This window comes from Lactuca virosa, chromosome 5 (assembly GCF_052849685.1).
Source record: "Lactuca virosa cultivar CGN04683 chromosome 5, Lactuca_virosa_CGN04683_v6, whole genome shotgun sequence".
NCBI classification, from domain to species: domain Eukaryota; kingdom Viridiplantae; phylum Streptophyta; class Magnoliopsida; order Asterales; family Asteraceae; genus Lactuca; species Lactuca virosa.
The window spans coordinates 244338585-244352474 of NC_136430.1; the positions used below are offsets into that span (position 1 = coordinate 244338585).

General features: G+C 35.4%; 1 protein-coding gene across 1 annotated transcript; it reads right to left on the reverse strand.

Moving 5' to 3' along the window:
* Positions 1–12236: 12236 nt before the first annotated feature.
* On the reverse strand, positions 12237–12611 carry LOC145112563 (uncharacterized). Its single transcript, XM_079048715.1, has one exon. It carries the CDS (start codon positions 12609–12611, stop codon positions 12237–12239), a length of 375 nt encoding a protein of 124 aa, XP_078904841.1.
* Positions 12612–13890: the final 1279 nt, after the last annotated feature.

A 13890-nucleotide genomic window follows, 5' to 3' on the forward strand; every position in this document is an offset into this window, starting at 1 on the left:
AAGGAGTTTGACATTCCAAGGGTTTAGGCTGCTACAAGTGTAGCAGGGTTGGTCATGTCAGCTGAAGGTGATCAGGATTTCTCCAGATGTTGCGGGTATGTCATCATCTACTGCTGCTAGGTGGATGTCGGGAATCTGTATCGCTTTGGAAATGTGAGTGAGTTTGGATAAGTTAGATCTCAGGTCGGTTCTCTGCCATTATCTGGGTTATCAAGGATTGTTATTGATGGGTTTTGAGCACTACATCAATCCTATGGTGTACATGCAAACCCTAAAGCTTTGGATCTAGTTTGTCTAATGAACATGCAATAATCATCCAAAGCTTATAAAACCTAGATCTAGCATACAATAATCAAATTAACATATGAATTAGGGTTTAGATCTTACCTTGATTGTTTTGTAGCAATAACAGTCTCAATTCCTCTTGATCTTGACTTTTCAAAGTTTAGTGCCTCAAATGTTGCACCTGTAATGGAGTCACAAACACCACAAGCGACAAGATGAACAAGGAGAGAGGGAAGAGGCTCCAAAAACGTCCAAGATACTCCAAGGAATGCTTAACTACGTTTTTGGGAGCCCTAGGGGTCTTTATATAGTTGAGTGGGCTGCTAGGGTTTTAGGTGGAAACCCTAATTCTCTGCTTAGGCCTTAAGCAACCCATGAATCCCTTCCAGAAGGCTCTTGGATGAAATCCATATGGGCTTCCCATAGATTTCGTCCAGTCCCCTTTCCATTAGGAATCCATAGCCCACAATGCAATTATCTTATAATTACAATATCAGTCCCCCAAGTTTAATTAATCTCTTTTGACCACAAAATTAATTCTAAATTAATTCTTGACCAATATTAATTAAATAATATGATTTCTCCTTTAATATATTATTCTGCTAATATATTAATAAATCATAATTAATCCTCTTTCTCCTTAATTCATCCTATCAATTGCTATGGTGAAGGCAACCCAAAAGGACCATGCTCACAATCGGGTCAAGTATATACCAAAATAGTTATGGGCTTATACACTAATCCAAGAGTCTCCCACGTGGATAAGTCTAATAACTATTCTGCGTATGACTTCAAACCTGATCAGCAATTGTAGCATTCAAAAGCTGCTGTCAACTCTGATCTTATCAGTAACGCGTCCTTTAGATAAGAGATCATATATTCCTCCATTCTAGATATCGTATAGACATGAGACAAGGATTATAATCATTCTCTCAGTCTATGTGTTGTTTCCCGATTTCTGATTTATGACGACTGACAACAGACTACAATTGAACACATCAACTTTGTCCCGACTTGGCCAAGCGCTTTAGGGTGTCATCACTAAATCATCGAGGGGCCCACAGATATCGTTTTTATCCCACTTTGGGTAAAAGGAACGGATAAAATTCGACTAAAATGCTCGCTTGTACCTACTCATCAAATCACACACAAAAATATGTTTTATAACACCAAGTTACTGGTGCGTTTACATATTATCAATGTGCAATTGACTTGAAAGATACAACTCACACATCTCCGTTTCAAGAATATAAGATATTATCGTCTCACTAATCACTCGTGATAAAATCCATGAAGTGATTCAAGTGAGCGTGGGTTTAATCCAATACTCTAATCTTATAGGAGCACTCATGAATTCTGCAACAAACTTGTGCTATGTCTAAACACTTTTGACAATCTACAGACGGATTCATGACAATCTTCATTCATACCTACTCCCAAAGTATGATCGGTTGTGGAAGGTTTGAATAACCTAGTTACTCGGGAAGTCAAAACATGCAAAGTGAAACACAATAATAATACTTAATCCTATATGGCCCCAAACTTTTGAGTATAAATAAAACACCTTTATTTAATCACCATATTGATTACTCATTATTCATTGTATAATGTTTCGGATAATCAACTTATTACTCAAATTATAACAACAGTATTCCCATGCTCTTAGCATGCACACTACGTTTACCTATGGTCCTTACTTTGTGAAATAGTATAATTGAATAACATTTCGAATCACACTCATTTCACAATTCCCAATCCTTACCACAAGTGTAAGAATACCAAATTCTTGACACTTATAGAATATGTTAGATTCTAACATTTTATACAATGATCCTTTCGTAATGTCATAGCGCCAAAGTCACAAAGACTTTGCCAATGAAATTACAAAGTCATCTATTGGAGATTGTTGCAAGACAATTCCATAGATATGAAGTCTCACATTCAAAGTACATTCCTTTGAACATAAAAGTTTCTAATCTAGACATAGATTCTTAATATCCAACTCCCACATATGGAAACATTTCCATATTTCCCATATGACAACTCATTATTAATAGAATCATATCTAATAATAATAATGTCAATATGGTCCTTCCACTACTATACTTCCAACTGCTCACAAGCGACCAATCCTCAGCGAACCTTAGATTGTCCTCTTGACAGTTGATTAATCACTTTTAGTCATATCTGGTTCCAATCCTTTTTCCCTTTTAATTCCCTAGGAATTTGGAAAAAATTTAGAACACGTGAATATTATAGCATATGCAATCGATCCTATACCCGATATGATTCATAATGTCTTACATAAAGACATGATACTTGACCAGCCTTTTGCTATAATATCTCTATTTGCCATGTTTTCACAATTCGAATTATGAAGAGGGATGCCATAATCATAATCAAATTTGAGAACGCAATCTTAGTTTTTATATGACTAAATTAGATTAAAAACTCAATCTAAGATTTTAGAACTGAAATGAAGTATAAAATTCTCTCCCTTAATTATAGCAAAACAACTTTTCAACCCTTACAACTTTGCGAATTGAACCTTTTGTTTTCTATAATTAATATTACTAACTTGCAATATTTACCATAATTATCATGCTCCCACTCACATGATGATTATATCTTTTCCAAGCATAACACTTATGCTCCCACTAGCTTTGACACGTATTCAGAAATCAGCTGGACTTCTAGAAATCAATACTTATTGACTTTCTTTGCAAAAGTTCATATTTCTGAAACGAGATGCTTCGATAAATCTTTATCTAAGCTTCTCAAACTCATACACCTTTCCTTAGATAGCTCACATGTGTGTCTAAACAATTCCAAAACTTATAGTATAAGTCTCGAATGTTCAAACTAATCGCCAAATCTCACAATTCGAACTATGAAGAAGGATGCCATAATTATAATCGAATTCGAGAATGCAATTTACACAATCGCTATCTCCTTAAAATTTTTCTTAGTGAAAGCACTTCCTCACAATTATTTTCATGAATCGGAGAGAAACCTTATGTCACTTCGATTTTATGGTGTATGCGTTCCTATCCATGTGAATTTTCCATAAACATAATCATAAGACATTGTTCATGACAAATCCAAACTCATATGGACTGAACTTGTTAAAACTTAATTTCTTGCCTCATGGTAGCATGAGTGCCCACCATTGCTTCCAAGTTTATCAGCAACTCACCCATACCAATCAATGAACTCTCACTTGATCAAGGTTCTTTGCTTTTATGCAATAAAATGAGAACTCATAGAACTCACATGCACGGTCAATTTGTCAGAATTGGCACAGAAATAAGAATTATGTCAACACGATGGGTTGTAAAACTCAAGTCGTGTGCTAGTGATGTATCATAGGTTTACTCTTGATTAGTTCTTGAAGCTATTCAAGATCCTTAAGACTCCCACTGACCTCTTGACATATAAGGTTCTTTTATCAAGAAACATTTTCTTGACAAACAAATACTCAAGAGTTAGTGTGTGTCTTTATCAAGATAAAACCTACACATAATTGGTATTGGTTGGTCTTTGTCTTATCCAAGACATCACAACTTATCAAAATGTGCAAGTGTAAGAACATTCCTACTTACGATTATATCACTCAAGTCATAATCTTGGAGTACGACTCTAAGACTCGACTTTGGAACGAAGTACAATTCATCTTATTGACTTAACCACTTCAACAATTCCTGATTCCTCTTCTTAGCCATACTGGTGCACTAAGGTGTCCTTAGAGGATGAATTGTAATATGGTTCTTACAATTACTAAGACAATCATAAAACACGATACAAAAGTACTCCCCCTTCTTCTTAGATTGGAGAAACTTTTATCTTTCTGCCTAATTGATTCTTATTATTCGTTCTGCCATTCATTGAAACTTTTCAATGATTCAGAATTACACTTAATCTTGTAAGCATAACCACATTTACTAGACTTTTAGTAAATCATTAGGAATAATCTTATTGTTATTTGTGGTGCACTTGACCAGTGCACAAGATTGTGAACTCGATCTCCTAGTCCTTCACTTGACTCTTTGTCAAGGAATTAGTCTTAAATTTCCCAAATACCAAGATATCCATACATCACATGATTCAAATCATATAATTCCAAGCTTCAGTCCAATTAAAACTTGGGCGATGGGAATCTTTCCTTACTTAGAAAATTACGAGACTACGATATATAACATAACTAAGAATCACATTCACTTACTATTGCTTATAATAATAGAAACACACAAGTATCAATTTTCACAAATGACATTGCAAGGAGATATAAATAAGACAAAAACTCAAAATTTATTTTATTTATAAAAGGTGTGGAAAACTTGTCCTTACAATTCAAATGAAAAAATCTATGCTATTACGTATTCCTAAGCAATCTATCATAACTCTAAAAGTTGCAGCTCAAAAATCCAATCTTCGAATCCATGTGATCGTAAACCATTTCTTCGTGATCAGACTCGACTCACTTCTTCCTTTAAGCTTCCTTTCTTTTCTTCGATCCTAAAAACATCAAAATGTAATCTTATCATATCATGTATTAAGAATCTCCAAACAGGAACTTAATAGAGTTAGATAGTGGATTTTACCTGAAGCAGAGTCATACATCTTGACTCTCCCATCTCTTAGATCTCTTAGGTAGTCAAGGCAACTTCGTAACCAATGCCCCTTCTTTTGGCAGTAGAAACATATGGACTCTTCTGGAATGGTACATGGGACTATCTCAGACTTAGCCTTTCTCTTGCGTAGAGAAAACCTTTCTGGACTTCCAATGTTGCCATTGCCCATAGAAGGTTGGGATATTGATTTACCAGAAAAATTTGTTTGACCAATGCGCCAAATCATCGCTGATTCAGTAGCAATAAGCAAATAAGTCAAATCAATGAGGGTCACCTCGAGGTCCATCATATAGTACTCTCTAAAGAACTCACTATATGATTCGGGAAGTGATTGAAGAACCAAGTCAACAACCAACTTCCTTGAGACATCGACACCTAACATCCTTAACCTGTCAATGTGTGACTTCATCTTTAGGACGTGTGCACACACAGACTTTCCATCTTTGTGTCTAATTGCCAATAGGGCTTGAGTGATCTTGAACTTTTCAAGCCTTTGAACACGTGGGCCAGGGAGAATTATTGGAGGAGGTGGAGGAAGTGAAGCATGATTTCCATTTCCACAATCCAATCGTGGAACATCATCTTCACGTGGAAAACTTTTTCCAACGGATTTAGGAAGACCTTAGTTGTCAGACTTTGACATCTACAAAACGGGAGAAAATTCAAGTTAGTTGATTGAGTCCTTAATAAAACACCCAAATGAGATATTAAGGCTAGGACCCAACACAATGTTCTACAAATTGGAAGAGGGATGCCGTAATCCAACTCGCAGAATATTTGAAGGTAGGTAAATGACGATTTACCAATTTCCACCATGAAAAACGAAAAAGAAATTTAAGTTTTAAATAAATTGAAACTGCTAGATCTTTTGAGATTCATTAAATTTTTCAATGGCATGTTTAATCTCGATTGTGCCCTTCAAGTTTGTAACTGGGATGCCGAGGATCACAAACAAGGTGTGGATAACCATGCAAATTAGCTTGGTACTCTCGAAGATGTCATCACCTAATCAATGTGTCGGTTAACCACACACGCTCCATTGATCTATGATAATCTACGAGCTACCCATTGCCATCCTTCATTGGTTCCATATTAGTGTGCCGGTTAACCACACACGCTCCACTAACGACCAACAAGGTGCAATGTGCAATTTCATGGATTAACACCAATTCCACATTTTGCCTAAAGTAACTAAGATTGGGAATTTTGTAAAACATTTAGTTACTTTCACATTCATTATACTTTTAGTGAGGAGAGGGTTTGCCCTATCCTACCCGTTCGCCTAACGACCCTCCACCAATCAAGGAAGCGGTGGGTGAGAGTGGACACCCATTAAACGACCATTTTATAGGCCATAACCTTATACCCCCTTATAGATTAGCTTCGTGAATAAGGCCTGCTAACGGTAAGACTGACTCTTTACTCATACATATATAATATTAAACTTTTAATTCTATATAGTATAAGAGTGTATTTTACACTTTTAAAATACTAATTGGTTTAATCTATTAACAAATTATACTTTTAATTTGATTAACTTAAACCATATAATTATGGATTTATTAATTATCTCTTTTAAATAAACTCTTAGTTAAATTAATAAAACCATAAGGGTGTAATTTGAACTTTTTCAAAATACTAGGGTCTTAGAATTTAATATTTTAAAATTAATACCTTTTAATTAAATTTTAAATTCCAAAACTTGAGGACAAATTTTGAAACCTTTCAAAATATTAGGGTTTAACTATTTAAATTTCAAAACTAAAACTTTTAAAGTTAAAATTTAAACTATAAAACTTAAGGGGTGTAATTTAAACTTTTCAAACTTACAAGGTCAAATATTTGACAAATAATAATCCTATATTATCCATATTTAACCATATCTATCAATTTTGACGAGGATAACCATTCCAAACTTAAAAATTCGGATTTTGGCAAGAAAAACGAGTTTTGGCAATTATCCTCAACAAAATCTGGCAAGAAAATCAAAAAATCCGGCAAGAGACCCTTGGACTCGTCGAGTCCACAATGGAACTCGTCGAGTAGGACCTACTCGTCGAGTCCATTCATGGATTCAGCGAGTTTGCCAGTCAGAAACCCTAAAATTCGATTTTCAAGCAAGCAATGAACACTTAAGCATCAAATACATCAAACAAACAACCTAGGCTCTGATACCACTGATGGATTTTGAGCACTACATCAATCCTGTGGTGTACATGCAAACCCTAAAGCTTTGGATCTAGTTTGTCTAATAAACATGCCATAATCATCCAAAGCTCATAAACCCTAGATCTAGCATACAATAATCGAATTAACATATGAATTAGGGTTTAGATCTTACATTGATTGTTATGTAGCAATAACAATCTAAATTCCTCTTGATCTTGACTTTTGAAAGCTTAGTACCTCAAATGTTGCACCTCTAATGGAGTCACAAACACCATAAGCAACAAAATGAACAAGGAGAGAGGAAAGAGGCTCCAAAAGCATCCAAGATACTCCAAGGAATGCTTAGCCACGTTTTTGGGAGCCCTAGGGGTCTTTATATAGTTGAGTGGGCTGCTAGGGTTTCAGGTGGAAACCCTAATTCTCTGCTTAGGCCTTAAGCAATCCATGAATCCCTTCGAGAAGGCCCTTGGACGAAATCCATATGGGTTTCCCATAGATTTCATCCAATCCCCTTTCCATTAGGAATCCATAGCCCATAATGCAGTTATCTTATAATTACAATATCAGTCCCCCAAGTTTAATTAATCTCTTTTGACCACAAAATTAATTATAAATTAATTCTTGACCAATATTAATTAAACAATATGATTTCTCCTTCAATATATTATTCTTATAATATATTAATAAATCATAATTAATCCTCTTTCTCCTTAATTCATCCTATCAGTTGCTATGGTGAAGGCAACCCAAAAGGACCATGCTCACAATCGGGTCAAGTACATACCAAAATAGTTATGGGCTTAGACACTAATCCAACAGTTATATGCCATTCTGCATGCCAAAAATTCCTTGATGAACCTACAGAGGGAAGTATCTTGCGGAGTGGGTTCCGCGTGTACCATTACTATTCCGGATCTTTGTTGGGATCCATTTAGAAGTATTATTTGGAAGATCCTTTGGTCTGGAATCAGTGGAATAGTTCTCCAGTGAAGTCAGAGTTCAATGGTTCTATCATTTGTTCGGGTATGGTTGACAATTGCCTATGGAAGAACTTTGGAAGTTCAAGGCACTACCGTTGCTAGGAAAGGACTGGTTGTATGAAGATGGTGGTGTTAGTTGCGGGTGTTAGGTGCATAAGTGGTTGGTCATTGGATGTTCAAGAGAATTGTATTTTCGCATAGGCTGTGTTCGGTTAAAGTTCAGTGGTGCTACGAGATTGGAAGTGGGAACGCGGATTCGTCAGCCAGAGTGAAGATTAAGGCCTCTAGTTGTCAGCATGGGAGGTGGATTGAGGTGTCAGATTGGACCAGATTTCAAGAGTACTCTTTATGATTTCGGAGGATGGATGATCTTAGGGTTTAACTAGTAGTTGATCGCTAGCATTGGTAAGCACAGATTGTCATCAGTGGATTATTGGAAAGCAAGAAGGATTGAGAATCCTTCAATTCTCATGTGCCATGAAGACTTAGTCTAATCTAAGTGGGGGAGAATCGATCAGGTATCCAAGAGCAGAAATTGATGTGAAACTAGGATGAGTTTCGTATCCCCGTCAATGGGGAAGGCGGTCGAGTGGCCGTCTAGGTTGAGGATTGGGCGAGTTGGAAGTTCGGGAAACGTTCCAACATTTGGTTCATGCTTTTCCTTGGCATCAGATAGCAGGTTTCTGGAAACAGGTTAGAGCTCCAGTTAGGACTTAGGTTCAGTTGTGCGTTAGGTCGAGTGCGTGTTCGACCGGTATGGAAAGTGTTGTAAGACTGCGGGGGTAGCCGTAGCATTCACTAGCCGTATATAGTATGGGAAATGTTGTAAGACTGCGGGGGTAGCCGTAGCATTCACTAGCGATCAGATAGTATGGAAAGTGTTGTAAGACTACGGGGGTAGCCGAAGCATTCACTAGTAGTCAGTTAGCATGGAATGTGTTGTGAGACTACGGGGGTAGCCGTAGCATTCACTAGCGGTCAGATAGTGATAGAATGTTGTAAGTCTGCGGGTGTAGCCGTACATGAGCTTGGCAGATAGTGATAGAGTGTTGTTTGACATGTAAAACTCATTTTCATACACAAACATAACATACAATAACGTAAAAATAAACATCACATGCATGCATTATAATGTGTATAAACCAAGTCATGTCTAGTAATAATTTTTTGTGAGCCATCACAACAATTATTAAGTCTTTCCTAAAGGACTTAAGGGACACTTCACAAGGTCTTCAAGCTCCCACTTGCCAAGTCAACTCTTGCTTGCAAAAGGACTTCAAATGTTCAAGTTGTGAAAGTTGCAACACTTAAACCATTAATACTATAATTAAGCCCAAAACCAAAAGTAGAAGCTTATGGTTGAGATTATGGTCTTAAATGGTTAAGTCATTGTTGACGAAAACGCGTACTCGCAAGTATACGAGGTTGTGCAAGTAATATAGTCGTAAGACCAAATATCGAACCCATATGGACTATCTTATTCTAAGGAAGAGTGAACTAGGCAATTGATTGCAAAAATGATTGATTTTATTAAACTAAGGAAACTATTAAAATAAAATTAAACTAAATTCAGGAAGGTAAAAATGAAAACTAAAATAATCGAACAAACAAGGAAAACAATTAAACGATTTAACAATTATGTGAAAAACGAGATTTAGTTGACTTATACGGGTTCAATGGTTCGTCTAAGGCAACTAATTTGTTAAATCAATTATATAGAAACGAATAACTTAACACCAACAATAGTTATCAATTACCTCTCGATCTCATGATTCGATTAAAAAAAATTCACTCATATCTCTATGTAGTTCATGATTTTAAAAAGCATTAAGTCCAATGGTTTTGTTAAAAAAGTCCTAACACAAGTCTATGTTAAGTTTAAACGAGATAACGAAACCGCACACTTATATCCAAATGATGTCACAAATAAAGCTTCTTTCGAAGTTAAATATTGCATGTAAATATTAAAATTCAAACCAAGCAAATTAAATCTAACTAACGTTGATCAAGTGTTAGCCAAAATCAAATTACCCGTCAAAATTTATATTTTTAAAATAAGCTCACATTTGAATATGCCATTCGATTTCAACAAAATTGGTTCAAATAAAATCAGCTACATTAAAATTACCATCTTATCCTAGTCAACCAAATCCACAAAATTACTACTCCATAATTAAAATAGACAACAGTAAATAAACAAAGTTTAAACATCATATTTAAAACAAACATAAAACTAACACACAATGAATTGAAAGCAAGTTAGGTAGCAGGAGATAAAAAATAAATAAATAAACAAAATAACTAGAAAGACAAGTAAATGACCAAATTGATTTACTTCGTATAAGTGATTGCACAGCACGTAGCGTCAAGAATGAAGTCATATGTCCTCTTCAATCGCTGCCACTTTTTGCCGTAGGGTTTCCTTGCGTAAGTATTTTTTTTAATTTTTTTTTCTCCGTGCCATCCATTTTTTTTTTTTTTTTTCCAGGTAAACAAAAATTTATATAAAGCATATATACATTAATGAGCCTCCAACTTTCAGCCATTGCACAACTTTAGCCCTTAGCTTTTGAACTTTAATTCAATTTTTAATTTTCAGCTTTTATATTTTTTTTCTAACAGCAAACAGATCCCAACTTCCAAGTTGATTATGACCAGGAAAACGACCGATTCAGCGAAAACTCAAAACCTAAAACTTGTAGATAATTGTGTCTAGTTTCCGAAACATCTCGAATCACCTGAATCAGAGTCCCGAGGTGCCAGATATGATGAAAACACTGAGACATGGTCAATCTGCTAAACATCTTTTTTTCGCCTTCATTTTCTCGTAATCAATTTTCTTCTTTCGAATCCTTCAATTCCTTGTCGAAACCATTTTGACATTATAATATGAGTCCAACTCCCACCAAGACTCGTGGAATAAGTGGTGGGGGCCTAAGAAGCTTAGGCAATCTTGTATATACAAGATAAAATCCGTCAATTCCTTTTAGATTTTTGAACTTCATTATAAGAGGAAGTCCAACTCCCACCAAGACCCGTAGACTAGGCGGTGAGGAACCCATGAGACACATGTTGCACTTGCAATAACAAGCAAAATGAATACCGTCAATTCCGATGCAAAGCACAATGTGCTATATTATGGATTTCGTGCAAGAAAAACATCTCCCACCAACCTGTAGAATAGGAGGGGACCTAAGAAGCTTAGGTAAACTTGTAAAAACAAGTTAATGAGCCGTCAATTTCTTTAAGAACTTTGGACTTCATAAGAGGAAGCCCAACTGCCATCGTCCTATAGAATAAGAGATGATGAACCCATGCAAGAAAGTTCAAAAACCCAACTGAATGGGTACAAAAATACCAACCGAGAAATATTATGTCGATTACACTCATTAACGTAAATTTATCTTTTTAAGCTCAAAAAATGATGTAAATGTGAAATCCGGAGACAAAAATAAGATTTTTAGTTCATTTAGTGATCGAAAAATGAGCACTAAACACATCCCCAAACTTTAAACATTGCTCATCCCGAACAATAAAAATAGAATAAAAAGAATAATCCGTGATGACATGTCATCTCACATGATATGATAATCCAAGAACTCATATTGTTGACGGCTGATCTCTAAGCATAGCTCGGACATTTTCCTTACCACGACTCTCACTTCATCACCAACTACGTAGATAGCAAACAAGGGTTGCACACTCGACAGATTTATTAGAACAAAACAAATAAAAATAAAATGAAATATGAAACCATGCATAAGCAAAAATAAATGAAATTCAGAAAAACAGAAATAAAATAAAACCAAAACCAAAACAAATAAATAAAAAATAAAAAATAACAACAAAAATAAAAATAAAATTAAATAAAAACACAAATAAAAATAAACATAAAAACTAAAACTAAAACAAGAAAATAATAATAATAATAATAATAATAATAATAATAATAATAATAATAATAACCAGATCATTCTCCAACTGGCTTCAGGTGAAGCACAGTCACATCCTCTTTTTCTTCTTCAAAATAATGTTTCACTCGTTGCCCATTCACAAAGAATCTTTCTCCACCATTCTTATTTATTAGCTCCAATGCACCTCATGGACAAACCTTGACAATCTTAAAAGGGCCATATCATCTTGACTTCAACTTTCTTGGGAATAACTTTAATCATGAATTGAAAAGTAAAACCAATTGTCCTTTAGCAAATTCCCTTTTCAAGATCTTCTTGTCATGCCATTTCTTAACTTTTTCCTTTTGAATTTTGGCATTCTCATACGCTTGCATCCTAAACTCTTCAAATTCCACAAACTGCTCCATTCTTTTCTTTCCAGCTGCCTTCACGTCTAAATTCAACTCTTTCAAAACCCAAAAAGCTTTGTGCTCCAACTCTAGTGGCAAGTGGCATGCTTTTCCAAAAACTAGCTGATATGGGGACGTCCCCAAACTTGTTCTGTAGGTAGTCCTATAAGCCCATAAAGTGTCAGCTAACTTTATTGCCCAATCTTTTCTTGACCCATTTACAATTTTTTCAAGAATGGTCATCAATTGTTTGTTATTGGCTTCAGCAAGACCATTCGTCTAAGGATGGTAAGCAGTGGCAACTCGATGCTTTATCTGGTACTTAGCTAAGACGCCCCCAACATTCTATTGCAAGAATGAGTACCTTCATCACTAATGATTGCCCTAGGAGTGCCAAATCTAGATAATATCTGCTTCCTTAGAAAATTGATTACGGTTCTCGCATCATTTCTCACACATGCTACAGCTTTAACCCATTTAGAGACATAACCTACTACAACTAAGATATACATCTTTCCATCAGAAGGCACAAAGGGTCCCATGAAATCAATCCCCGAAACATCAAACAACTCCACTTCCACTATATTACTTAGTGGCATCTCTTGTATTCTTCCAATATTTCCAGTCTGCTGGCATCTGTCACATCTTTTCACAAACTCATACGCATCTTTAAATAGACTTGGCCAATAAAATCCTGAATGAAGGAAACGTATTGTAGTTTTTTCACCTTGAAAGCGACCTCCGTATTCTGAGTTGTGACATTTTTCTAGAATTTGCTTTTGTTCCATTTCTAGGATACACCTCGTCCACATCTTATCAGCATTTCGTCTAAACAAATACGACTCATCCCAAAAATAGAATTTAGCATCATACATTAGCTTCTTCTTTTGATGCCAACTAAACCCATCAGGAAATACAACACCTACAAAGTAATTCACAATGTTAGCATACCATGGGTGTTCTCTACTCACTCTCAAAATCCTCTCATCTGGAAAGCTATCTTGAATCACTGGCTGATCATATTTTGTACTTTCACTTTCTAACATTGAGAGGTGATCTGCAACCACATTCTCAACTCCTTTCTTATCTCGCACCTCTAGATCAAACTCTTGCAACAACAAAATCCACCTGACCAGTCTTGCCTTGACATTCTTTTTTGCCATCAAGTATCTGATTGCTGCATGATCCATGTATACAATCACATTTGCACCAATAAGATATGATCTGAACTTTGTTGGATATAGTGTCTAAGTCCATAACTTTATTTGGTATGTACTTGACCCGACCCGGCATGGTCTATTTGGGTTGCATGGCATTGCAATACTTGGATAGACTAAATGAGAGAATAAGGCACTTATGATTATTAATATATTATAAGTTCTAATATATTAATAATAGTATTATTTAATTAGTATTGATCAAGTATTAATCTAGTATTAATTTGGTGATCAAAGTGAGACTAATTAAATATATAGGGTTGATTATGACAATCATCAATTCTTTTATGGTGGATTAATGATCC

Excerpts from the sequence above, each read along its gene's own strand:
- LOC145112563 (XM_079048715.1), bottom strand. The coding sequence starts at position 12,611 with ATGACCATTCTTGAAAAAATTGTAAATGGGTCAAGAAAAGATTGGGCA.